The 27,378-nt window shown below is 44.0% G+C and overlaps 2 protein-coding genes across 6 annotated transcripts in view; one reads left to right on the forward strand and one right to left on the reverse strand.

The window, feature by feature from the left end:
* Window positions 1–14,394, forward strand: part of LOC114707973 (gamma-secretase activating protein) — a 107,079-nt gene extending 92,685 nt beyond the window's left edge. The window contains exons 32-33 of one of the 4 annotated variants that reach the window (XR_005091047.1): window positions 11,795–11,904; window positions 12,491–12,718. The gene's annotated coding sequence lies outside the window, so the exon portion shown is untranslated. Of the gene's footprint in view, window positions 1–11,794; window positions 12,267–12,490; window positions 12,719–14,306 lie in introns of those variants that run through there. The other 3 variants (XM_037203561.1, XM_028890907.2, XM_037203560.1) reach the window with 3 other exon arrangements.
* Ccdc146 (coiled-coil domain containing 146) overlaps window positions 1,039–27,378 on the reverse strand; it is a 157,663-nt gene continuing 131,323 nt past the window's right edge. For both annotated transcript variants that reach the window (XM_028890906.2, XM_037203559.1), the window contains exons 10-19: window positions 19,027–19,122; window positions 17,477–17,647; window positions 14,138–14,226; window positions 13,882–14,046; window positions 12,603–12,827; window positions 10,716–10,944; window positions 6,459–6,587; window positions 5,830–5,967; window positions 3,618–3,866; window positions 1,039–1,569 (exon numbers count right to left, since the gene is read on the reverse strand). In XM_028890906.2, the coding sequence (XP_028746739.1) occupies window positions 1,366–1,569; window positions 3,618–3,866; window positions 5,830–5,967; window positions 6,459–6,587; window positions 10,716–10,944; window positions 12,603–12,827; window positions 13,882–14,046; window positions 14,138–14,226; window positions 17,477–17,647; window positions 19,027–19,122 (1,695 nt within the window). In that variant the 3' untranslated portion in view covers window positions 1,039–1,365. The remainder of the gene's footprint in view (window positions 1,570–3,617; window positions 3,867–5,829; window positions 5,968–6,458; window positions 6,588–10,715; window positions 10,945–12,602; window positions 12,828–13,881; window positions 14,047–14,137; window positions 14,227–17,476; window positions 17,648–19,026; window positions 19,123–27,378) is intronic.

The raw sequence follows: 27,378 nt of genomic DNA on the forward strand, positions 1-27,378 counted from the left end.
CCAATTCATTAGGCCTTGGAACATGAGTTTGGCTTTTTTATTTCTATGGTTGGATCAGGTTTTTTCCTCCACTTGTAATCCCTCTCTACCTCACAAATAAATAACATCATGCTCCAGGGCTAGATAAACACACACACACACACACACACACACACCTGACTGTATCCAAGACATTTCAGTACATGGTGGCATCTACCTTTTCTCAACCAGCAGCACACATTGCAGTGTTTAAGAATCCATCCCTTTCCACTCTTATGGCATTTAAACTTGCTCTGTGCATGTTTCTGAATCCCTAAAGAGCTTACTAATTCCTATGACACAGGAACTGTTTAAGTGTGTAGTATTTCTTTTACTAGCTAAATGGCTTATACAAATGAAAGCACTCACAAGCTGTTTGCTTTGCCATGGTCTTGTAAGATAATGAGCCAAATTCAGGACTCACAAAATGAGAGTAAATTTAAATTCCCATCCAATATGGCAGAATATGGCTTGGAACAGGATGTTGGATTTAGCAAAATAGAAGTATGGTATTTCTCAGTCTCCCAGAACTGGACATGAATGAAATTCATAACTGCAACCAGCACAAGAGAAATAGCTTAAGCATATTAGTGAATGTAAAAGCACAGGTCTCACATACTGGTGAATCATCATGTCCAATAAAACTACTGGAGTCAGAAAACTACATGGGTGAAATGAAAATCTGAGCAAATAAGTAGAACTATTCTTATAGAAGCTGTCAGTATAGAATTTTGGGAGAGATTTTGAAAAATCAAATATCAGAACTTAAAATGATCATGAATTTGTTTGCAGATAATGTGAAAAAAAAAAGTATTTTTAAGAAATAAATTAGGCCTAAATATTTTTGTAGCAAGAGAACCCCTACAAAGTTGAATTGCAGTAGCGTTCCTTGGGGGCAGGCTTCACCATTGCCCTTTATATGGCCTTCAAGCCCTGCTGCGAAGAGGACTGTGCCATGTGTCACGTGGGCCAGTTCCCCTCTCCGGAAGTCACATCGTGGACACATAAATGAGGACCTGCTTTCACTCTAATTTCTGTACTTCTCTGAGAAGTCATTTATTTTGTACTTTTACAGCATCTTGTGTACTGTACATTCCTGAAGCATAGTCAACATAAACAGTGAAAAAGGAACACATGAGCCACGAAAATACACTTTGAAATAACTGTAGTCTGCACCATTTCACATCAGAGAGCAGGAAGCAGTGAACGTTCGCGGAGATCGCGGCCCACTCTGTTGCTGATTGTACCTAGCTGATAGCAGAAACAGTACTAAGATGCTCATTCTCGACTGTAGGTATGAAGCCTGGCTGGAGTCTTCTCTTGAGAAGCCTGGATTGGGTCACATGTTTAGATTTCAATGGGCTTTACGGCAGGTTTCCTTATGTGCCTCCTGTTGGCTCCAGTTTCAGAGGGCTTAAATGGAGCCAGCGCACCGTACGGTTTGGGCAGAGGAAGCGTGGTTTCCGCTTCAGGCATGTAGGCATTGGGACGCTGCTCTGCAGTTGTGTAGACACCATTGGGCAGCTGCCGATAATCCGTTTCCATGTACTCCTGCAAAGGGAGATGTTTTCATTTCAGTTTTCTGAGAGCACTGAACTTATTTCGCCTTGGGTCCTAAAAGAGCAGTTTTAGGCTCTGCTGGCTGATACTCACCTGCAGTCGGTTTTTATTTTTACTCCTTGGGGGCCCACCACCCAGCTCCTAAATAAATACACGGAGGCTTATTATTACTTAACAATAGCTTGGCTTATTTCTAGCCAGCTTTTCTTAACTTAGATTATCCCGTCGACCTTTTGCCTCTGGGCTTTTTACCTCTCTTTATTCTAAATATCTTGTTTTCCTTCTTACTCTATGGCTGGCTGTGTGGCTGTGTGGTTGGTCCCTGGCATACTCCACTCCTTCTCCTTTTCTCACTCCTCCTCTTTCTTCTTCTCCTATTTATTTCCTCTGCCTGACAGCCCTGCCTGATTCTCTCTCCTGCCTAGCTACTGGCTCTTCAGCTCTTTATTGACCCATCCGGTGTTTTAGACAGGCAAAGAAACAGCTTCACAGAGTTAGACAAATGCAACACAAAGAGTGCAGCACATCTCTGCATCACCGAGCAAATGCTCCACAGTGTAACAGAATGTGAGGCGTCTTAAACTAAGACTCCGTGACACCCTGCAGAGGGAATGAGTATAGGAGTGCGAAACCCATGCCCACCTCTGCCGCCCGTCATCTGAAAGGGTGTGGGCATCGCTCAGGCATCATGCTGATGCTGGGGCTCAGTGTGGGTCAGAAACTGCTCGGTGGGTTCCATGTGCACTGCCTCTAACTGTCTGTCACTGAGCTCTTTATTATTTCCACAGTTTTGACAAAAGAAGTAATACTTTTCCTCTGTCACTGGGGAGCAAATATCAATACAGAAATGATGAGAACTGGCGTCAGAAGGACTGGCAAGCAGTGTGTTTGACCTCAGGGTCCTCAAAGTTCTGCCAGTGTTTATGGAAAACAACTGCCTACAGCACTAAAGTGAACTGTGTGGTAGAGAAAGGCAGAGGGACATGACAGGGGAGCCCGGAGTGCCTAGGAAGGATGGTCCCAGGGAGTCCAGAAGTTACAAGTCAGACCCCATGCTCAGGTGTTCCTACCATGTGTATGTACCTTTTAAAGTCTTGGATTAGAAAGTGAAACATGATCTTTGCAGAACCATTCACGTGACAGTCTAAGCAAACTGTATCTCCATGATGTGGTCGTCTATGGAAGAGATGCCTTGTTCTAACCTTAAAACTATTGAGAGATCATGGAATTAGATGGATGAACAGGAAACCAAACTTGCTGGTGGCTTCCATGACTGACCAAGACCTTGGTCGCTGGGGAGGAGAAAGGGGTAGCATGGAGGTCTATGATACATACCAGCTGTGGTTCTGTAGAAGGCTGTAGTAACCATAATATGGCTGTGGAGGCCACGATATATGGACATAGGTGTGGTGTGATGGACATGGTCTGGTGTGGTGTGAGAAAGTGTTTGAGGACAGACAAAGCCATGTTATAGGTAAAGAATGGTCATAGTCATGCTGAGGGAGGCCACAGTGTTCAGTCATGACAGTCCAGGGTATGGCTGGGATGGGACTTGATGCTTGTCGGGGTTCTTCAGAGACAAGGCAGTGCTTTGGACTACTAGTACGACATCTTTTCCACACACCAAACTCTTTTCTACTAATCATTCAGACTATGTGTGTTAGAGTGAGAAAATTTCATATACAGGTTGAACTTGCCTAATATAAAACCCTGAGATCCAAAATGTTTCAAACTTTTTGAGGATTGATATGATGTCACAAGTAGATTATTCCATACCTGATGTCATATTATGACTGCAGTCAAAATATAAATATACTAAAATATTGTATAAAAATCAGCCCATGTGTATGAGGTTTAAATGAAACGAGTGAATCTGGGATTTAGATGTGGGCCCTAAGTATCTCATGGAAATCATAGAAAGTTCAAAACATCTTTATCACCAAGCCTTTGAGATAAGGGGTCATCCACTGTATCATGAGAGGACAGACTACAAAGTCAACCTCTCCTGGTGCACTGTGCAGTATGGGGTCAACACTTACCCGAGATTTCTCAGCAGTGGCAAAGGCATACATTTCTTCATCTCGGAGCACCTTCAGCCAGTCCTTCTCGATCTCTCTGTTGAGTGGCAGGCCCTTTTCTATCCTGGAACTGCAGGAGAAGATGAATTCTTCTTTCTCTCTCACCTCCTTTTGGAGTTCAATGGTCAGGGCTTGTTTCATGGACAACTCAGCAACAAGGGCCATCATTTTCTCAGTAGCATCTTTGATCCTTTTTTGGTAGCCATTCATCTAGAATTGAAGAGCCAAAGGTTTAGTAGGTATAGATAGTCCATGAGGATGTGGAGAAAACAGCAGACTGTTGGCTACCTGGTAATGGGCAGTCTTTCCTGGAGGAATAGGAATTGACTGGAATTCATAGAAAATCCAGGGCTTGAACCTGTTCTACTCACTTTTCTGTTGCTGTGATTAAACAACAACCAAAAGAGACTTGTGGAGGAAAGGGCCTTTGGCACATACTTCCACCATTGGGGGAAGTCAGGGCCAGAATTCAAGCAAAAGCCACAGAGTAATACTGCCTATTGGCTTATTCTCTGACTCATTTATTGGGTCATGCTCAGCTAGCTTTCTTACACAGCCCACACCTAACTGTCTAGGGATGGCACCGCCCACAGAGGGCTAGGCCCCCAACATCAACGTCAGTCAAGACACGTTGATATGGCCGAGGCCCATCTGATCAGAGCAGTGGACGTTCCTTCTTCCCAAGTGACCACAGGTTGTGTCACACTGACGAGACTAACCAGGACAGAACCCAGCATGTCTGTTGTATGAAAAAGAAAAAGCAAGGACAGAAGTGAAAAGAAAGGCTTATCTCCTTCCTAGCTTCCAGGCTGGAGAGCACTGAGCGTGGCTTAGTGTTTGTCTATAAGGAGGAGAGGGGTGTTCTTGACGCCTGAGTGCTGGCCTACTTGTAAGCTCTGGCTCAAATGATAATGCAGGCTTATCAGTTTGAGCCTTTGCAGCCATTTGGGGCCTCTTCTGGCCACTCTGCTTCTCTAGTACTACAAGTAATTTCCAGAGACTCTGCTATCAGCTTTGAAAAATTGTCTCTCAATGAAAAAGCGACTTTCTCTCAAGAGAGGGACATTCCTTGTGCAAAGGAAAGGGAGGAGACATGGGAGAGGGTGTTAGTTCAGACAAAGCTCATTGGCTTAAATAGATCTTCTCATTTCTTTGTTTATGAGCCAAGTTGTATACACTACTGCCCCTGGGCTTCCCAGTGCAGAAATGCAAAGGCCACATGAAAATGGTGTTTTCAACATTTTTTAAGGTGAATTTTCACAGTAGTTTCCAATATAACTTGGCAAAACTGTCTCTAGAACAGGACTGAATGTTTACTTGTTTTCTCAAGATTGTGTTTCTAGCGTCTATTATATGCAAGACACTGAGAAACTAAAAGAGGAGGGAAGTGTCCCTACTGTCTGGAGCCTGGTCTGGGGTGTAGCAACCCTTCACCCTTATCAGACAGGACAGGTGCACTCAGGGTGGTGTGGACGTAGACCCAGTCACCTTCGCCTGTTCCCCTTTCTCACGCCGCTAAGAGAGTGTGCCCCTTCTCTCTGTGTCTGCCTCAGGAATGTGGGACAGTACACAGCAAGTATGCAGCAGCCTCTTCTGGAGAATGCTCAAAGGTCCCCCAGAAGCCGGGCCAGTGCACCATCCTCTACAGTGCATGGCATGATCCTGTCACTTTTAGTCCCCAGCCTGCCTCCTGCTAGCTGTTGCTTTTAGTAGTGCCTCTCCTAGCAGCTTCGAATCTCCAGTCAGCCTGGAATTGTGTGGCTGCTCTTCTTCAACTGTCCCGTTCCATCTGTGGGTTCTGGCTGAATTCTGCATGGGAACAATTCCTACTCAGACCACTGGAAAAGGGAGACTTTCTGCTCAGAAAGAAATAGAAAGGGTTTGTATACAAACTACAAAGATAATAACTGATCTGTTTGAGAAGTTCTCTTGCTAAATAAAACTTAAGTACTGTCCTTGAGAAGCTTAGGCTTCCTTCCGGTGAAGTGGATTTACTTAGGGACTAGACCGAAACTCTTTTAGACTAATATTTACATTTTGATATATTTCTAGACTAATAAAACTTCATCTCTCTAGTGTTTCTCAACAAATTCAGAATGAAAAATGAGAGGAGAGAGCAGAAGTTGGGGCCGGGAGAGAGGGAGGGCGGGGAGGTGGATTCCCTCAGGCAGACCTTCTTGGCTAAGAGCAGCGTGTCCTCCTTGCAAGACTGTGTTTTGCCTCTGAGCCTGTTTGTGAGCTGGGACACCTGCTCATAGATGAAATCCTTCTCCAGTAACTTCTCCTCCTTCTTGGCCAGCTGAAGTTCCAGCTACAGTTGGAAACAATTTGAGCAGGAGTTAAAAAATGATTTATGAATTCACGGTCTCTATTCTCGGTCTGTCCTCCACCCCACAATAGAGACACATTGCTCTCTTAGTTGGGAAAATACCTCTGAAAAGTCCCTGGAGCTGGACCATGTCAAGAGACACTCTGGCAGCTCTTCCGCCCTGGGTGGATATGGCCCTCTGGCTCTTTATGGTACCCACAGTGCTATTCTTTCCAGATGTTCCCACATGGCAAATTAACTTATTCATTCAAGAAGTCAAAATTGGGCTAGGAGAGAATGGTGCCTTTGAATGATCAAACTACTGAGTCTTTACTTCTTTGGGTAAATATCTGAATCAAAGTTAGGATTTAGAACTACATTAAAACTAGGAGCAGCTGTGACTAGAATAATGAAGGTTGGGTCTGTCAGCACAGGGGAGACAGTGTTGCAGTATCTGTGAGCAAACAGATGCACGTTTAAACAAGAGCACTTACCATGTCTAATTTCTTGATCATTTGTTTTTCAGTCGGGTCTTTCCCTGGAATGAAGCGGATTCTTCCCTCACTGTCAGGATTTATAAACCGTTTCTCCAGGTCTTTTATTCTATCTGCACACTGTGAAAACTATTGAACAAGAAACACACATTAGCTGTAAATTAAACTCTCTAGCTTAGTAAATCTTCAAATTATGTAGGCAGGATCTTTAGCTCATTTGTGGAACTATACAGATGGTATGTGGAATAGACCCTGCATGGGAAGGCAGTGTCTGTCTGTCTGTCTGTCTGTCTCACTAGAGAGAAGGCTGAATTCCTAGAAGCCCTTCTGTTGCTTCCAATTGTGTATGACCTTCATGGGGTACTGTGTGGTTAAGGACCGGAAGTAACTGTGCTGCTTCAAGTTGGATTCCTTTGTTGCCAGCGGCCTCAATGGCATCCCAAAGAAGGAAGTCAACTTTAGGGCCAACTCAACATGTACTCTGTGAGGAACAGTCTCAGCCACTTGTATATTTTTTGTTAAAATGCCTTTGAATAGATTCTAGCTGTTGAATCACTGAGACATGGAAGTGAATAGAGATAATAAGAACAATAGTCACACTTAGTTTTAAAAGGGGTGATGTGAGCACAGTGATAATCCAAAGGCCTTGTTTCTAGCTTCCTCACCATTGTGTGGCTGCTTTTCAGGAACTTTTGGTTCCTCAGTTGGCAGATGGCAAAGATGAGGCTTGATCCCATGAGGTGAAACAATAGACATTAGTACTGTGGTTCTCAACCTCTGGGTCATGGCCACTGGAAGACACATATTTCCAATGAGCTTAGGAACTGAGACACCGCTCAGTAGCAAAATTCCAGTTATGAAGTAGCAATGAAAATAACTTTATGGTTGGGGTCAGCACAAATGAGGAACTGTATTGAAGGGCCACAGCGTTAGGAGGGTTGAGAAGCACAGCTTTGGCGCTTTAGACCACACCTGGAGTGACACAGAAGTACAGAATTTTGATTGATAGTATTCTTCTCTACAATCAGAATTTTAACAGGTGACATTTAAAAATAGTGACAGAAATTATTAGTGATACCTCTTAATGTTTCCTTAGTTTTTTAAATTAGGAAACTAAGAAAAAAATATGATACTTTCTTATCAAAACCAGTGCCTCTAGAGGGCTGGACAGATGCCTCAGCAGTTAAGAGCACTGGGTGCGCCTGCAGAGAACCTGGGTTTGGTTCCCATGTGGCGGCTCACAACCATCTGTAACTCTAGTTCCGGGGATCTGCAGCCCTCCTCTGATCTCTGTGAGCACCAGGTGTGCGTATTGTATACACACACGTACATGCAGCCAACACGCTCAGACCTATTGAACAAAATAGATCTAAAACAAAAGCAAACTAATGCCTCCACTTTCCCACTGGGAATTTAAGTGAACATTTTCACTTTCCTTATAAAAACAATGTTCTTGTGTCTTACAATAGCTCATGAGACTTCCAGGACTCCTAAAATGGGGCTGTTCCTACAAGGTCCAGGAGAACATGACATGATTCATGATAACCCTTGGGATTCATCTGTTGGACAGTTAAAAGCTGTTTCAAAATAACCAAAAAGAAAAAGCAATCTGAAAATGATGTAAAACGGGAAAACAAGATAAATGGGGCAGTGAAAGCTGAAGCCAGGATGCAGCAAGAACCCTGGAGACAGAGCGCAAGTGTGGCCAGTCCGAGCTCGGCCTTTCACACCGTCTTCCCAGTGCAGTTTGAAAGTGAGCGGGTGGCCCTTGACACACCTGCTCCCAAGCCTGTGTATGGTCCACAGGTCTATATGCAGTCACGATGGTAAAGGCTTGCCATCAGACACAGAATTAATACATAATCGTTCCCTCTTGTTAAAACTGAATTCTTAGTTCACAGTGGGTAGCTGATTATTTCTAAGACTGAGTAATTTCTTACAATTAAAGCTTCTGAATTATGTAAATGTCAAAAACTCAGGAAAGAGAGGATACTGTGGTGACCTTTCACATGCTTGTCTCTCAGCTCTGGCAATTCCCAGCACAGCTTTCTTGTTTCATCCCCTCTGCCACTTCCTCCACGTACCTGCGGGACCACTTTATCGTCAATCCCGCACATCATCCACGTTCATCTGTGTGTCTCTGAGGAAACCGGCTTCCTTTTGTTTTTTTGTTTTTTCTCTCTCTGATACAGGGTCTTATTGTGTAGCCTCAGCTAACCACAAAGTCCTAGGAATTCTCCTACTTCACCCTCTCAGGTGCTGGGATTACAAGTACGCACCATCATACTCAATTTAACACATAAGAATTTAAGACAAAATTTAACCACAGCATCATTTCTCATATAAAATGTTCCCATCTCTTTTATATATGTCCACTGAGTTTCCAGTTTCTCCACCATTGCATAAATAGAGCATATACTAATGCCTGTAATGTGATATGTTGGACCAAGTTTCTTCAATAGATATATAAAAAATGAAAAAGAGGAAGAACTTTAGTAGGCACATCAACCAAGTACAATAAACGGTAGAAGAATGATTAGCTTTGTCTGTGGATGTCAGTCCTGATTTGCAGCTAATCTGAAAAACATGCTTATGTAATGGGGAATCGGGTCTGTTTGACAGCTTATTAAAGTCCCTTTTAGACATCCTGGAGTTCCTCATGGGCAAAGACAAACCTGAAACTGTATGTCGGGAAAGAGCTAGAGAAGGCCCAATTATTCTGTAGAACAGAGTGTGCTAAGTACAGTCATGGAGTTACACTGCAGGCCGGTGAGGCCCTGAAGCAAGTGGAAAGGGAAAGCTGGAAAGATGAGCCATGAGACACAGAGCGCATGGAGAGCCCTGTGCAATGATGGGGGGCCCCAGAGGACTTCGAGGAGTGCGTTTTTCTGAGGACTGACATGGGGTTCTTTGCATTTCTGGAATGTAGCCTCACACACTGCTCTCAAAAATATTCAGTAAAATCTGTCAGGGGCTTTGCATACATGTGTTGTGTGGACTGAGGAGAACAGCCATCTATAGTCTACCCTGACAGAGCATAGAAATGGAGCAGGTACTGTGTACAGGCTGACCATTTTTTGGAAGTCAGAGTCACGGAATAATGGGGAGATTGTTCCTGAGCCTTGGTGGGAGCAATCTAGTCAATTGATCTAAATAGGAGCAATTATGCCTAAAAATCAGGCTAGCATTGCTATAAATGACCCTGATGAAGTTGCACAAGCTGAAAGATGCTATCTGTCATCTGTATAAAGTTTAACTATCCCAATGCATTCAAGTATGGAAGCAGACCCTGCACAGTTCCACAAATCCTTTGCTTGAAGTTAAGTGAAAAACTGAAGTTAAATGTATGCTGAATGAGGAGGCTTGCTCTCAGATTTCTGACTATTTTATTAATTATTCTTGGGGAAAGATTTTTTCTTTAACATTTTGTCCCTTTTCTACTTTAATGAACTGAACACACCTCAATTTAATAACCAGAAAAAAAATCCAAAAGCAAGGGTGGTACTTTAAAGTACAGGGTAGAATTTGTTCCTGCAGCCTTGAGGCAGAGGGGAAAAGTGCAGGTCACAAATACATTGGTCCAACTTTTTATATTTCATAAAGTTATCATTCCATGTGAAGAAAGTAGGCTTCTGTCCACATTTTTGCCTTTGTTGTTGGGCACCACAGAGGTTAGTGAAGAACCTGCTGTGTGTGACTGCAGACTGAGAAGTGGTAGTTCTAGGATGCCATTCCTCCACCGAGCATCAGGCTCGCCATGGTGGCACTTCCTGTCATCTCAGCATGCTGAGGCAGGGAGGTTGCAGTGAGTCTGAAATTAGCCTGGGCTGTACAGGAGTATCAGACAACAAAGGCTATAAGAGCCCACCTCCACAAGCCAGAAAGACTGGATGTTATACCCTGGTGGTCTCCACAGCATCAATGCCCAAAGTAGGCTGCAGGTATCAAGAGCCTAGATTTCTCTGGACGGAGCTATAGGAATGATGAACTAGGGCTAAATCCTGGGATGGCCCAGATTCCAAGAAGCATGGACAATGCTTCATGCGGAAAAAAAAAAAAAAAAAAAAAAAAGCTGTATAGCTCAGATTCCCAAAACCCCATCCTGAAGGAGCAGTCAAAGCTTGTTCAAACATCCTAGAACTCATAGTAGTTACCAACAGTGGTGTAGCTTGGCTTCCATGTAAGAACCCACATCATCTACAAACTAACAAGAGGGAAAAGACAAGCCTGGGGGACGTGCCCCTGACCATCACCCACCTGGATCTGGAGCACAGCCAGGTCAGCATCAAGGGCCCTCTTGGTCGGCAGTAATTTCTGTGTCACACAAATCTGCCTTTGCTTCTCGGCAATCTTCAGTCTCAGGAATCGGATTTTTTCATCCAGGATGTGGATTTCGACATCCCCATGAAGTTTCATCTTCTCTTGGATATTTATTTTTTCATAAAAAATGCACACTTCTTCCTCACGCTCTATCAGCTGAACACCACTATGGTCAAATTCAGAGCAGGGGTTTAAGTGGGTGCTGAGGCCTCTGTTTCCTAGTTACTGTGGTTCCCTCTGGCTTTGGGCTCACAACATACATCAACACAACAGAATTTCAGAACATAGTTTCATATCCCAATGGATTGCTAGTTAAGCTCTGCACACTGGATTTTCCTGGGGATAAGAGTGTTGGCATCTCCATTCATAACCAATTGTGCAGCAGGATGGCCACAGGATGGCCACAGTGGCTTCAGGAGCTCTGAAAGTTTCCCAGGGTAGGGGAGGTCACTCCCAACATGTGAACAAAAACAAAACTCAAGCCTGATTTTCTGCACATCTTTTTTGGGGGGCCAGACTTGCCAAGCAAGGCTTAGCTAGAAGCCGCAGGCAATGGTCCAGGAACGTGATTCTGGAGTGAGCTGCCAGGCCCACAGGCTCTTTGGAAAGTGAGTGTCCCTGGTGCTGGTTCCCAGTAAGTAACCTGCCCTTTGTGACCATGCTGACAGGTGCAATGGGAATACCCCTCCTTGAGAGCAAGCCACTGGACAGAAACAAAGTGAGAATTTTTTCCTCCCAGCAGCTTGACCAGGGCCTGGGAACACTCTATTTATCTATAAGCTGTGGCTTGTGCCAGGAGCCAAATAGGGTTTGTGTGTGTGTGTGTGTGTGTGTGTGTGTGTGTGTGTGTGTGTGTGTGTGTGTCTTTGTTTTTGTTTTAACCCAGATAACATTTATTAGCCCTTTGAAAGAGTTCTGTTTGTCAGGGACCCTAATGATCTTCCCACACCTCCTGTATAATCCATTTCTGCAACTGCTACCTTTAATTTTCCTAAACCTTCCCTTCCCTCCAATAGTGTGCCTGCGGTTGAACCTGGCTGACCTTAGCACTCCATTCTGCCTGATTGGTTTTTCTGTCAAAGCTGCTTTTTATCAAATTCCCTTGATGACAAAAGCCAACAGCAAGGTATTACCACTCTGTCTCCTCAGGGGCTAGCACCCCACTACTTTACAAGAAATAACACACAGATCTCATGAAATTTGAATTATTTCTGGACTCGGTCATCCCATCTACCAGTTTCTCATAACACAAGCAATTGTGGTGGGGTGGGACTGTTGAAAGAGTAACACTGTTAATGACATGCCTGCAGGCTGGAAAGCACAGGCCTCTCTCCCAAGCCTCAGTTACTTATGGAGAGGTTAAATGCTGCCCAAATGGATAGTTGTCACCAAGACTGACTCACATCAGTTGATGCAGAAAAAAATCATTGTTATCCTAGAGCAGTGGTTCTCAACCATGCCATGACCCCTCTGGGGGTCACATTTCAGATATCCTGAATATAAAATAGCAGATGTTTGCATTATGATTCATCACAGTAGCAAAATTACAGTTATGAAGCAGCAACAAAATGATTTTCTGGTTGGGGCCAGCGCAGCATGCGTAACTGCAGTAAAGGGTCACAGTGTCAGGAAGGTTGAGAGCTGTTGTCCTCCATCTCAGAGACTCTGATCTTCAAATTCCCCAAAGCCTCCTTTTTGCTTCCCTCCCTCAGACAGCCTGTCTTGTTTTCGTGAAGAACACACAGCTCCCTCCCAGAGTAAAGAAAATGGCTCCACCTCAATGGGCTCCCTGGGCGCTCAGCCCGAGCCATTGGCGATTGGTACCTTTCGTTCCGACGCTGCACGGCCTTCTCATACTTTTTGCGCAGCTGCACCATCTCCTCTTCAATCATGGTGATCATGCTGGCCAGCCTGTCCATGCTGTTCAGCTGGGCCTCCTTCTTCTCCTTCATCTCCTGAAGTTTAGTGGTGATTTTGCACACGTCATTCTGCATGCTCTCCCTGATGGTCACGTTGTTGGAATGCTTCAGCATGGCGTTTTGCATCTTTCTTTTAAAATAATGGCACAGTGTGGAAGATCATTATTTTCTTCAAAAGTACTGAAGGTGTCTGAAAAACAGTTCTCAAAAGTGTGTCTTCTGAAATGAGATCACTACACAATGCTTTCAGGACTTCATGGGAACTGCTTTGTTGTGGGATGCCCCCTCCAGCCAGATGAGGATACTGTCATTATGTCTACCACTGTGACACACTCTTTTGTGAAAGGGGCCTTTGCTGCTGTCAGCTCAGGAGACTGTTCTGCGGACAGAGGTGTCCTATTGGCAATGCCTACCAGCCCTGAGGACTCAGACTAGGAGCAGGGGACACACTGCAGGAAATCACAGCCTGTATGTGGTATTTTAATTTCCTTTCGAGTAAGAATCTGAGTAGGAAATTTCTTTTTCAACCACGCTTTTCAAATCTTTATCAAAGTCAACTAGGCAATAATGGCCAAGAGAAAAATCCAGTTGCATAGTCTCAGGCGATCAGGGAGGTGAAAGAGTAGATTTAGGCCTGTGGTGAACATTATTCCTGGAATTATTACATAGATGGACTCATTTAGCAACAAAAGGTCCTACACAATAATGCCAAGGATTATGTATAAGGAAAGAGTCCAGAGAAGTCGAGTGGCTTGCCCAGGTCCCACAGACAGTCACTGCAGAGCTGTGAGTTTAGTCTAGAAAATGTTGCTCTTAGAATCTACCGTAGCTTCCCACATGCATTCCAACCAGGGATGCTGCCTAAGAAGTAATTTGGCTTCTGACTTCAAATGCAGATTATGAGATTCACACTTTTTTTCTTAATTGAGCAAATGAACATCATCAGATCATCATAGTAAACATAGTTTTATGTTAGAGTTCTCCATTCATTAAAATTTGTGACACTTAGATAGAAAACAAGAAGTGTGCCCAGGGCCTGTGTTGTTACCTGAGAAGCTAGGTGTGTGAATAGGCTTCCCCGTTTCTGGAAGCCTTGGCCCCTTCTATGATCAACAGGATATTCTAGAGCCCCAAAGACACCGAAGACAGGGCTTTGGGAGGACTGTGGCTGGCAGGATTCTTACCTTTCTAGAGAGACAGCACTGTTCCTCAAAATTTCCAGTTCATTTAATGACATTTTGTGTCTTTCTTTTATTTCATTTACTTTCTGATGAGCTTTGTGAAGGAGGTTAACAAACTTATTTCTTTCATTTCTAATTGTGTCATACAGCTTGGCAAATTCTTTGAGTCTGTGAAAACATGAAGTGGTTTTTTAAAATTGAAAATTAAATAACACCTTTCCCCTAACCAAATAGATAAATCATGACAAAATTCTTTTACCTCCGATGAATTTCATATTTTTTCTTCTTGTATAGTCTGATTTCAAGGTCCTTTGCTTTGATTTCCTTATTGACATTGGAATGTTTTTGCTGAAATGTAAAAAATTATGTGTGAAATAAAGAAAAACAACCAGAAAGCTAAGTGTGGTGGCTCATGTCTGTGATTCCAGCACTGGGGAAACTGAGGCAGCAGGACTGCAATGAATTCAGGATCAGCCTGGGATACATACTAAGAACCTATCTTGAAAATCCAACAACAAAATCAACAACAAAAAATACAACATAAGAGTACTCTGCTGGAGATGACCGGCCACACTAGTGGAAGCCCATGAACGGTGGACTGGTGGCCGTGGAGCCCCCATGGGACTGGAGACCGTGGAGCCCCCATGGGACTGGACTAGGCCCTCTGGATACCTAAGACGGTTGTTTGGCTCAAACTGTTTGGGGGCACCCAAGGTAGGGGCACTGGGATCCGTCCCTGGTGCATGGACAGGCTTCTGGAACCCGGTGCCTGTGGTGGGACACCTTGCTCAGCCTTGGTGCGTCTGGGAGGGGCTTGGACCTGCCTAGGCTCAGTGAGCGGGGCTCTGCTGACTCCTCATGGGAGACCTTGATTTGGGGGATGTGGGGATGTGGGGTTGGCTTGGGAGGGAGGGCTGGGGGTTGGGAGGAGGGAGGACATGGGATCTGTGGGTGGTATGTAGAGTGAGTAGAAAAATTCTTAATAAAGAAAAATGAAAAGGAAAAAAGTACTCTGCTGAACCCTGCTCCATTCACCTCTGTCCATCTTTCCTAACCTGCTGGGTTGGACAGATGGGGAGAACAGGAGAGAGCCTGGAGCTGCCTGGCCTGCTGATGTGATTCCCAGGGGTGCTTCAGATCTGGGAAGAAGCGGAGAGGAATAGGGAGCCTGCACAGACAGGGTGGGGAAGCTGGGGCTCCATGAGGGAAGAGTGACTGTACCCTGCACTGCTCAGGGAGCACGGTGCTTACAGAGGTCAATGAGGAGGAAGTTTTGACAAATGTCGTGACCTGAACCCTCGATGGCATTTTGTGAGACTGAAGCAATGGTTTAAAGTGCAGTGTGTCCTTATGTACTCCTGGGTGTATTCACCTTTACATCAGGCATCATGTCGAAGCCAGCTGTAAAGCTGTATATAAATATTTAAAAAGAAAGCAGTTATACCTTTAAGGTCCTAAAAAAACAATATACCAAGTGCTGAATGTATTAGTGATGCTCTCTAGATAGGAAAGGCCTGGTGGGTCCTTTCTCTGAGATGCAAAGCAAGAGTCTCTGTGGGGGCATTGGGTGGGGGGGGAGCAGCTTCTGTCGTCCTCCATCAGGGCAGGCAGAGCAAAATCATTTGGCCTGGTGATGCCTAGACAGTCTGGACACACAATGATTTTATTTTGTATAACTTTCACTGAAAATGGGAGTCGACAGGCTAAGCTTCAAGTACACGAAAAGAATAAAGCAGGTGTGAGATGTGGCACAAGTTCTGCTGTTTTGTGGGTGACAACAATGTCAACATGAATCCCCACCCCGGGCACCTTATTTAGTTTTTGAAAAGAGATGTAGATATTACACAAATTAATAAGATCGAATACCTTTTTGTGGAAATACAGTTAACTACAACCAGTGTTTTAAAGGGTAATTCACAATTACCCTTTGAAAATAACACTCAAGGGACAAACAATCTCCTCCCTCGTGATTTCCATATCTCAAAGAGAACTGCCTGTGCTTTATTATGAATGAGTTCATTCAGTGGTGAAGTTCAGCTCAGGCAGATCACTGCCTTGATAACACGAGGACAGACATGGATAACGTAAGGATCAGATATTGGGATCGATCAGAATTTGTCTGCTTTGTAAAACGGACCAGTTCTTTTCTTGGAATAACAAAGTACACCTCTAGCATATCCAAAATTTCTGAAAAGAAAGGAAATTTTCCAAGCAGGAAGTCTCACAGAGGCAGATGCTTCCAACCACAGCAGGTGTTTCTGAAAATGTTGTTCCGGCTAACCCCACCCCAGACCCCGACTTCGGTGGTGATGACCTCAAACCTTAGGTCATCACCCCCCCACCCCCCATGGTCATCTCTGTCTCTTCTGTGCCATCTCTTTCCAATTCCTTAGAGGCTATGCTCTTTGCCATCTGTTTTCTACGAGCCCAACGGCCCCATGGGCTCCACGGGCTTTTGCAATAGAAATCAGACACTTCAGGTGGGTTGAGGGACCTCACCGTCTGCCCTCACCTGCCCTCTGCTTCACTTGACATCTCTTCTCTTCTGTCTGCCAGTCATAAATTTCTCACTTCTCAGGTGTGAATGTGTCTACTTAAACAGTGAAAGAGGTGTCTGGGGAGTTGGTTAATTGATGGTGGTCTGTGTGGTTATAACTTTCTCCTTCCATCTTCGCTACAGAATCTATTTTATGTTAGTCCCATCAATGCTGCATAAGTATGAGTTCCTCCTAGGAATGAGAAAAAAAATCCCACCCCATATAACCTCTCAGAATGAGAAAAAAAAATTACACTTATAAACAGCCAATGCCCAGGTCAAATGACAAATGCATAAGTTCTACCTTATTAATAGTTCATATCATATTTAAATTTTTTATTATTATTAATTTTTGAAACACAGTATCACTATGTCATTCAGGCTAAACTTTAACCTGCTGTCCCCTTTGTCTACTACCTCTTCATTGCATGTCACAATGCACACTTTTATTGTTCGTTTGGCAAGAGATCAAAGCTCACACAGGCAGCCACTCAAGCCTTGAACTGTTTCCCCAGCCTTTATTTACTTTTAACAAAGAACTGGACACAGTCCTTCTGTGAACTAACTGATTCCAATGTTAAAATGTTAGCTACTGTTTTATGATGTTGTTTGTGGCCTTTGTGGGAGTCTGGGGAAATCATGGGATAAGGCCGCAGCTAAGAGTCTCCTGCACTGGTCTGCAGCATGCTCAGCTGATGACTTAGCAGACTCTGCTCTCAAGCTGTCCCAAGGCAAGTCACAGTGGAGTCTGTGGCTCTGTGACTTGCACATTCTCTCTGTGGCCTATGCACCTGGCCGCCCTGGCCCGAGAGATGCTACTTTATTCTTGGTGAAATTGTCATGTGTTCAGACCCTCTGACCGTTTGATTTTTTTTTTAACCTCTAGACTAACTATTGAAAGCTGAACCCTGAGGTTCCCCCCCCCTGTATGATTCAGTGTCCTTTAGTGTCACTGAATTTGAAGGAAATTTTGAATCATTGCTTTCTAATTAATGATGAATTGAAACGAGGCTCCCTCGAACCTTTGTGGTAATTGATGAGTGGTTATAACAAAGCAGTTACCTGGGCTTTTAGGAAATCCTTAGACTTTTGTTCTCGTTCATCAATCTTGAGCTGAGTCATTCGCCCCAGGTTGAATACCAGGTCTCGCATACTCTCTTGCTCCTTCAAGAGCTTGTTCTCGTCTGCAATCTGCTGTTCCACCAGCCTTGCCTCAGCTTCGGATAGGGTTTTCTTTTGGAAAGCACAGGATTAGAACTCATTTTCTGAAGAAGCACCAGAGTAAGGCTAGCACAAAGCACTGTCTTCCTTTCATGCTTAGCAACAGAGAGAGCGGAGTCATGAAGGATGCAAACTAGTGAGTGCGTGGGTCAGCACAACTGACGTTTTCCTTAGTGGGTTGTTAAGTGACTAGAAGAGTTTTACAAACATGCCTTAAAGTAGTTAAATGCTCAACAGCAGTTTGAATGACAAAAGTTTGAAATTTGAAAATAGACATTGATGAAACAGGTTGACTTTTAATGCAATCAATAGCCTTTTATTTGAGAAATCTTAATAGCCTGTAAAAGGATCATCATTTCAAGCACATTCTTTTTTTTTTTTCCTTAGAAAAAAAAACCAGTGGGGATTGAATTTTAAGATGAGGATAGTGCATGTGTGTGTGTACTCAGTAGGGATAGACCACTTGGCTAGATAAGGAATGAGTGTGTGTGTGTGTGTGTGTGTGTGTGTGTGTGTGTGTGTGTACTCAGTAGGGATAGTGAAGGGTTCACAACACGCCCCCACGGTCGCATATACCAGGTAGACACTTCCGCCTAGCCAATTCCAGTCAGGATAGGCATTTCCAGGTCAGGGCGTCTCTCGTAACCAGGATACCCGGCGGACCTGGACACCTCCACCTAGCCAGTTCCAGGTCAAGATAGCCATTTCCGGGTCAAGGTGTCTCGAGTAACCAGGATCCATGACATTTCATGGCCATGTAAGCGCGCAACGTGACCGACCATGTGAACTACGCACACACGTGGAGTAGTGACGTGACCTGGCCACGCCCCCAGACGGTTTTAAAGCGGAGCGCCATGTTCCTGGTTCCTTCTTCTTCTCCACGCACATGTCTCTCCCACAGGCCTGCACACTCCCTATCCCTTTATCTCTAATAAAACTCTTATAAGCGGATTCTGTCGTGCTTCGTGACACTTCCTTGCAGGGTAAGAACACAACGCAGCTAAATAACTAACAGATAGACCACTTGGCTAGATAAGGAGTGTGTGTGTGTGTGTGTGTGTGTGTACTAAGTAGGGGTAGACCACTTGGCTAGCATGTTTGAGACACTGCACTCAGTCCTCAGTAAACTTCCCCATAAAGAAGAAATAGGCCCAAGCAAGATGGTGCTCTAGCGACACATTTACATTTTAAAAACTCTTTGTACATATTATCATACACATGAATGGGTTTCACTGTGGCATTTACATACACACATTATCACAATTCGATAGTCTCTGCCTTCCCAGCTGCCCACCCCTTCCCATTCCCTACTGTCTGTCTTTGATGTGCTTTGGTAGAACATTTTAAAAACTCCATTCTGTGAGAGAAGTGTAAACGAATGCGAAGTTAACCTGCTGAATCAGATTCCTCTTAGCTAATTCCACTTCCTTGTGGAGCTCTCTCCTTCTCTCAGGCAGCAGAAGATCATCTTTAGGGATAGCTTCGATCTAGAAGTCAGAATTTAAAATAGGTATTGTAATGAAAACAGTGTTCAATACTGTACACTCAACCCCACTGTACACTTTTTGAAACAGGCAGGCAAACATGATTCCTGATCTTATAGGAATTTCCTTCTCTGACTATTTTTTCTAAAACTAACATGAAGTAAAATGTGAAGATCTACCAAAAATACACAATTCATTAGCTACAAATGTTTTATCCTTTATAAAACTAAATCTTAATATTGAGCAGCACCTAAATGTGTTGAAGGGTGTGGGGCTTGGATGCATGATCTTACTTATTCCTCACAAACACCAAGAGGCACCCAATTGTTTGGGAGAGAATGACATATGACTTGCCTCAGTGGTGTGGTAGGCACCACACCCTCCGACCACCACACTCTCCATCCACCACACCCTCCGACCACCACATCATGCTGCCTCATTAATTCAACTTGTCGGCTGCAAGAATATATTATAGAGATTCAGCTGTGTATTAAAGCTATACTTTGACTGGCCCAAGGGTCTGTCAAAAGGCAAAGCCATTTACTATGAATACTTGGTGCTATCCAGCCTTTAATATTCTAGCTGTCATCTACTATAAAATCCTTGGGTGCCCAAATATTTCCAGACCTGCTGAACTCTAGGACACTCACTTCCCTGCTGGAACCTGCCCTTGGGTAAGGTCACATAGACAAAGACAAGCTGGCAGGAGACTCATAGCTTTGTTTCTTGTGCAAATGAAGCTCAGACCATCCCCTCACCTGGAGGCCTAGTGGCTCTCCAGAGCAATTGACTGAGAACAAAAGAGGTCTTTACATATCAAGGTGGAAGGTAGGGTGGAGCAACATTACTGAGGAGGCAGAGAACCCAGTGGCCCCTGAGAGGAAGACAGGCATTTTTTTGAGAAATGGCATGGCAAGAGAAAAGAGAGAAAGACTGAGGTTCCATAGAGGGTAGGCAGATCTCGGGGAGAGTTTTCTGAGGGCCAGAAGTAGAGAGTAGTGGGAATGGAGAACGAGGAAACAGAGGACGAAGGTGAGGCTGGAAGCGTAAGAGCTTAGTGTTAGTTATTTAGCTGCGTTGTTTTCTTACCCTGCAAGGAAACGTCACAAAACACGACAGAATCCGCTTATAAGAGTTTATTAGAGATAAAGGGATAGGGAGTGTGCAGGCCTGTGGGAGAGACACGTGCGTGAAGAAGAGGGACTGGGAAGCATGGCGCTCCACTTTAAAACCGGCTGGGGGCGTGGCCAGGTCACATCACTACTCCACGCGTGTGCGTAGATCACATGGTCACGTTGCGCGCTTATGTAGCCATGTGGCGTCACGGATTCTGGTCACGCAAGATGCGTTGGCCGGAACTTGCTAGGCGGAGGTGTCCGGCCTGACCGGAATTGGCTAGGCGGAAGTGTCCGCCTAGTAAATGGGACCGTGGGGGGCGTGTTGTAAACCTTTCACTTAGTTGTTAGCTGGACTATGAGAGGGAACTGGACAGAAATGAAGCTATGGAGACAGGATCTCACCCCAGAGAAATAGAATAGACAGATAAGGAGCTTGGTGCATCTAGATTTATTCTCGTCCTGAATGCCTGGTGGAGCTGTAGCTGTATTGATAGAATTTTGTCCTAGAGGAATAAATTTAACAGACATAAGAGCATAGTGTACGTAGATTTTTTTCCCCTCAGATATCCCACACTGGGCCAAAGAAAAGCAGTTATTAGTTAACAGTGAGAATAACTTGCTACTTAAATGTGATCATTTGATGAGTAAATGGAAAATTCTTACTTAAAAGAAAAGTTTCTTAATCTTTTTATTGAAACCTACATTTTTGTCATTATACTTTCGCTGTGTTAGTTTGTACTTTTGTCCTGTGTTAAAATACTTTGGGGAAAGTATCTGATGAGGAATCACATGGTAGCTAATGAGGGAAGGGGGCATCCAAGGCTGTGGAAGGGTCACCTTGGGGTGATAATACCCTACTTGACAATGTGGGAAGCCAGCAAGTCCAGCCTGATGCAGTTCCTCTCCTCCAGTGACAACAGATTTTGAGTCACCAGACGTGTACACCAGCCATAATACACAACAAGAAGGGAAGGCCATGCTGTTCAGTGGGTTAAAGGTCACCAAACAGAATCTTTCTGAGGTTCAAGATGTTCTTATAAAGTAACTCATATGTATTTTTGGGTGCCCCATCTGTCTCTGTAAGCCAATGCTTCTCCAGTACCACCATCTATACCCTCAGGTGCCCAGTGCTTCCCGATTCTCATGGCTTCAGCTACCATGGACAGCCCTTGGGTGCCTGGTGCTTCCTGGTTCTCATGACCTTGCCTGCCATGGACAGCCCTCAGATGCCCAGTGCTTCCCAATTCTCATGGCCTACCATGGACAGCTAACTGTCAAGTAGCACAGTCTGGACTTCAGAAAATGTGACATGGTATTGTGAAATTCATATAATGATATAAAGACTCATGTTTTTAATGAACAGATGATGCTACAGCAGATCAAAGCAAAGGGAAAGCCTTGATAATTGGGAAGGCTTCATGGGCAGGATGAGATGACCATGAGCAAGAGCTCCACCTCTCCTCTGGGAGAGCCCTGCATCCCCGAAACAAGCGTCCTCTGCTGCAGTTGGGCCTAAAATGGGCTGTTTCCTATTCTCTACTCCCAAGGGCTGGGAGTCTGGTCCTCAGTGCCACCTGGGACCAGGAAATCTTGTAAAAATGACAGAAAATCAGAAGAGTTTACTTAATTTTTCTGCTAAAAGCTCCCAGATGATTTTCCTGGTTTGAGGTCTCAGACATTTTGATTCTTTCCACTGTTTTGAAGTATAAACAACATTATTATGAATTACACTCAATTTTTGATTTTTGGCTTGTGCTTTTCCAACACTGTATGTGTGTGTGTGTGTGTGTGTGTGTGTTTATTTTCTTCATTGACCATTTCATACATGTATGTTGCATTCTGGTTAAATTGTCTATAAAACTCAGCCTCCAGTTTCTGCAGAATTGCATACAACATGGTTTGTATAAGATGCACAGCAGAGCCTTATCTAGCAGAGTCCAGTGGATGTCAACTTTGACCTTATTAGCTGCTTCATTGTTGCTCCAAGTTGCAAGTATCTAGGAGTCCTCAGACTTCTTTGCTACAGGGGTGACTATACAAGCCAGAGAGAACCAGTGAAGTGGAGAAGGCTCCCGTAGGGCTGCTGGGAAAGTAACTATTTTCATGTTAAAAGACCAAGTGACATAACTGAGACCCGGAAAGGCAATACCACATGTTCTTTCTTATGTGTAGTTCCTACCTCAGAATCTTGGAGAAATGCAGATATCAGGAAAGTAAAAAACAGGCCATGGAGAGAGGCTGGGGTAGCTGTGGGTAACAGAGGCTCTGGAGAGGGCAATAGCAGGACACAGTCACTGTGGAAGGGGAAATGGGAAAAACTGGGGGAGACTCACCTGGGGACGGGGAGGCGGCGACACAGGGAGAAAGGGAAGGAAGAGGGGGAGGACACTGCTGGTGTTTGAAAAATCCATAGAGAATCATATTATTTTATAAAGCTACGTATCGTGTGTGTGTGTGTTGTGAGACCAAAATGAGCCATCTTAGAATAAGACCAAAATGCTTTCACCATAAAACTAAGGCCTAAGATTTCTCCTTTTGGGAATAAGCCATGAGTTACTGAAACCAGTCAGTTCAGATTCCAGAAACCAGGAAGTGTAAAAGTACAGAGTCACAAGGTAGTCACGAGGTAATGACTGCCAGACGATGGAATGTCTTCTCCCTGGTTCCCTAGGTAACTGACCATAGAAATACCCCCACCTGAGGGCAGCCAATGAGAAATGGTGGTGGGCAACCACTCCCTTAGAAGTAAGATTAAGCCATGATTTCTAGAAAGTCCCTAGAAGTGAGCCAATCAGAATTGTACCTGTACTAGCACCCCTAAATGATGTAACCTTGTGGTTTTTGCCTTTAAAAACTGAGCTTGCAGAGAGGTGGGCACTTCCTCCAGCCTCCACTGCGTTGGATCTGTTGGACGAAGTCCCTGCCTAGGCTTGTATTGCTTTTGGATATCCAGAATTAAACCCTGCTTTTGCATTCTGGCATGCTCATCTTCAGTGGTCTCTCTGGGGTCCATGATCTGGGCACAACATAGATTATCTAGTAAAAACCCCAGTGTCAGACATGGGAAAGCTTTTGAGTTACTGGTCAGAGAAGTTCAAGAGATTCCCACAAAATGATATAGGCCATTGTTGTTACCTTGGCTGCCTTTCAGAAGAATGGGGGTAAGACCCTCTTGTTGTAGAATATTATTTAAGATGTGTCACATTTGTTTATGCTCTGGAACATTTTCCTTAATGATGCAAAGATGTGTTGCATTCTTTTATGTTGTATTTGTTTAACCCTGTGAAGCTGGGTTACTTTGCCTGTCTAAAACACCCAATTGTCTAATAAAGAGCTGAATGGCCAATAGAGAGGCAGGAGAAAGGGTAGACAGGGCTAGCAGGCAGAGAGAACAAATAGAAAGAACAGAAAGAGGAAGGAGGAATGAGAAAAGAAGGGGCCAGTCACCCAGCCAGCCACAGAGCAAGAGTGAAAGTGAGATTACAGAAGTAAGAAGGGGAAAAGCTCAGAGGCAAAAGGTAGATGGGATAAGTTAAGTTGAGAAAAGCTGGCTAGAAACAAGCCAAGCTAGGGCCAGGTGTTTATGGTTAAGAATAGGCCTCTGTGTGTGATTTATTTGGGAGCTGGATGGTGGGCCCCCCAAAAGAACAAAAACAACCAACAACACTGGATTGTTGAATACCCCACACACATCAGACACAGGATTTGGAAGAATCAAGCTGGAACTGACCTGGAAGCCTCCTCACTGAGGACCAGTTCTCACAGTAACAAAAGGAGCTATAAAAGCTGCCAGTGGAGAAAAGCAATCAATAGTCTTATCCTGCTGTAATGCCTGTGAACTAGACAATGACCAGAATGTCAGGATATTATGAGCGGTGCAATAGTGGCATTTATATCCCAGGGATGTAGTCTTAGCCACCCGATTAGACTTAACCCCTCAGTAGGAGGGGATTCATTCCTGGTGTTATAAACACATGGCTACTCATGACTGATGAGGTCATGGAACCTAGATGAGAACCTACTGCTGCCACCTTCCTAAGTCAGTATAATTTCTAACTACACACAACATACTCTCCCACAGAGAAGTGCAGCTCTCACCTGATCAAGAAGCTCTTCTTAGAGCAGACAGAGACCATCACGGAAAGCGTCAGTTGGTCAGAGTGCAGAGAACAGTTGAGTGAGGAGTGCCCAGCCCCAGCCCATAATCTACAACCTACAGCTGAGGCTCAGAGAAGGTTGTAAATATCAGAGGCCCAGGATATCTGCTGCAGGACAGGGGCTTCTACAAAGACTGTACACAGAGGACACAAAGCAGAGGGAGGAGGGAGGAGGATGAGTGGCACTGGAGGGAAGAGTGGAGGTGAATATGATCAAAATATATAGCATGAAATTCTCCAAGAAGTAATATGAATATTATATTTAAAAAAATGACAAAGCCAGCCAAGCTGGTGGTCACTTTCTTGTGACTGTAAAGAAGAAATACAGTAAGGATGATCAAAAGAGAGCTAAAAGAATTCTGGGTTTTTTTTGTGATGTGAAATTACTTGATGTACCCATGTCTGGGCCTTTTATTATGTGAATAAAATGTTCCCTTGTTTAGTCAAGCTACACTAATCTGGTACTCACTGAAACCAGGCTGCAAATCTATCTGATTTGTCTTTTGAAAGGAAATCTTCTGAAAGTCATCTCCAAAACATGCTGAAGTCCCCATGAAAACATGCTAGAGCCATGCTGAAGTCCCCAGTGAAACATGCTAGAGCCATGCTGAAGTCCCCAGTGACGGGGCAGAAAAATGTCTGTCAATTATAGAATTGAAGATGACTTAAGGAACTTCTGATTAATTTTGAGGCCCAAATTGCATGTCATCAAGTTTTATAAGATTGCATATATTTAATTCTTAGACTTGATTTTATTTCATGTTTTAAAAATATATTCATCATAGACAAACAATAGACATGTGTAAAATAAAAAAAAAAAAAGGTTTCCCTATCTGACCTTTGCCACCAATGCTGCTCCCTAGAAAGTGTTGTTAATGACTGGGTAATGTTCTTCCAGATATTTTCAGTGCATGAGAACTAGCCATAGCTACAGTAAAAGGACGTTAGACATTTTCTCTGGAGTGAACATCCTGGTTGAGACCAGTGAACCTTGGCATATAGTGTAATAGTTGGACATTTATCTGAAACCTTCCCAGTATTTGTGAGACTGTCTTGAGTTGGTGAGAGGATCTTGAGTTGGTGAGGTTGTCTTGAGTTGGTGAGAGGGTCTTGAGTTGGTGAGAGGGTCTTGAGTTGGTGAGAGGGTCTTGAGTTGGTGAGAGGGTCTTGAGTTGGTGAGAGGGTCTTGAGTTGGTGAGAGGGTCTTGAGTTGGTGAGAGGGTCTTGAGTTGGTGAGAGGGTCTTGAGTTGGTGAGAGGGTCTTGAGTTGGTGAGAGGGTCTTGAATTGGTGAGAGGGTCTTGAGTTGGTGAGAGGGTCTTGAGTTGGTGAGAGAGTCTTGAGTTGGTGAAAGGGTCTTGCCACACAATAAGATACTATGGGGACTGGGCGTGGTGCTGCATGCACTCGGGAGGCAGAGGCAGGTGGGTCTCTGTGAATTTGATGCCAGCCTGGGCTACAGAGAGAGATCCAGGATAGCCTGGGCTGTTACAGAGAAAACCTGTCCCCCCAAAAAAAGATACCACAGGGGACTCAGATAATTGGGGAAACAAAGTCTAAAGACTAGCTGGAGCTTCCTGGTCACTTTCAGTACCCTTTACTCTCCTTTCTGGATTAAATGTAATTATGACATGTCCAGTTGGGAGTGGCCAGCCCAATGCTCCTCCCTGTTTCCCAGCTGTGGGCAGTGGCCATCAGGTCGTCAGGTCACAGATGAACGTAAGTGTCACTCACACTGTAGTAACAGAGTTTGGAATCAGTGAGAGAAGATTCGAATGCACTTAAATTTCTTTGAGTTTTATATCCAATGGGTGCTATATTTTGAATTTGACAGGTAGTTGTATCATTATAGAAATAGCTTTCAAATTTTTATAATGCAACAGTTGGAGTATTCCACTGCAAGCCCACTTAGTCCAGAGCATTTCCTCAAGTTTGGTGTATTCCCAGCTCAATGTCATGAAAAGCCTCACCAGAGGAAGACAGTTCCCAGTTAGCTTTACAGTGCTCTGCTCTGAGATATGAGCAGATCACCAAGGGTTGTAGTATATCAGAAGGCAGTTTCTAATGAGAAAGAGACAAAACAAACAAAATGAAACAAAACACAAGCACCAAAATCCAGGAAAAGGGAATTTGAAAAAAATAAACTATTTAGGAAGAAGGAAGTATGATTATGTCTTTGATGAGATAACAAAAGACAGGAAATGCACATAGTAACAGTACAGAAAAAGAGCTGGAGCTGGTGGCTCTTGCCTGTAATCCCAGCACTCTGGAGGCCGATGCAGGAAGATCACTGGTTTAGGCCAGGTCTGACTCCATAGTGAACCTCTGTCTCAAAAAAATACTGTGGAAAAGAAACCTTCAGGGATGGAGCTACAGTTGGCCAAGCAAAGCTTATTGTCTAGCATGTGTGAGCCCCAAGTTCAACCCCAGGTACTGAAAACAACAGCAACCACGAAGAGTCTACCAGAGGACAGAGGTCATGGGAAGATTTGCTATGATGGCAAGATGAAAGACAAGAGCCAGAAGGGAAAGTTGAGGCGACTGACCGTGCAGTGAATCAAAATGACAAAAAATGAATGCAGAAGAAATACAAGGGAATTAGAGAACTCATTCAAAAGGCCCAACATTTACATAATAGGGCCCCAGGAATGACAGAACAGAGAAAATGGAGTGCATAAAATCAAAGAACTGAATGACATTAGAATCTACTGAGTCCTCAACTTGAGTAAAGATAAAAGATCTACTTGTGAAAATATCATTGCAAAATTTAAAAATTCTATAGGTAAGGAAAAGAGACTATAAAATTCCAGCATGAGAAAGAAAGGTGTTGGGAAAGAAAGGTGTTGCAGAATATTACTGTAACTATGTAATGGTGTGCTACATTTGTTTATGTTGTGGAATATCACTTTAACTGTGTAAAGGTATGTTACATTTGTTTATGCTGTATTTGTTTAATGATATAAAGATGAGTTACATTTATTTATG

The sequence above is a fragment of the Peromyscus leucopus genome, chromosome 3 (genome assembly GCF_004664715.2).
Source record: "Peromyscus leucopus breed LL Stock chromosome 3, UCI_PerLeu_2.1, whole genome shotgun sequence".
Lineage (NCBI taxonomy): Eukaryota > Metazoa > Chordata > Mammalia > Rodentia > Cricetidae > Peromyscus > Peromyscus leucopus.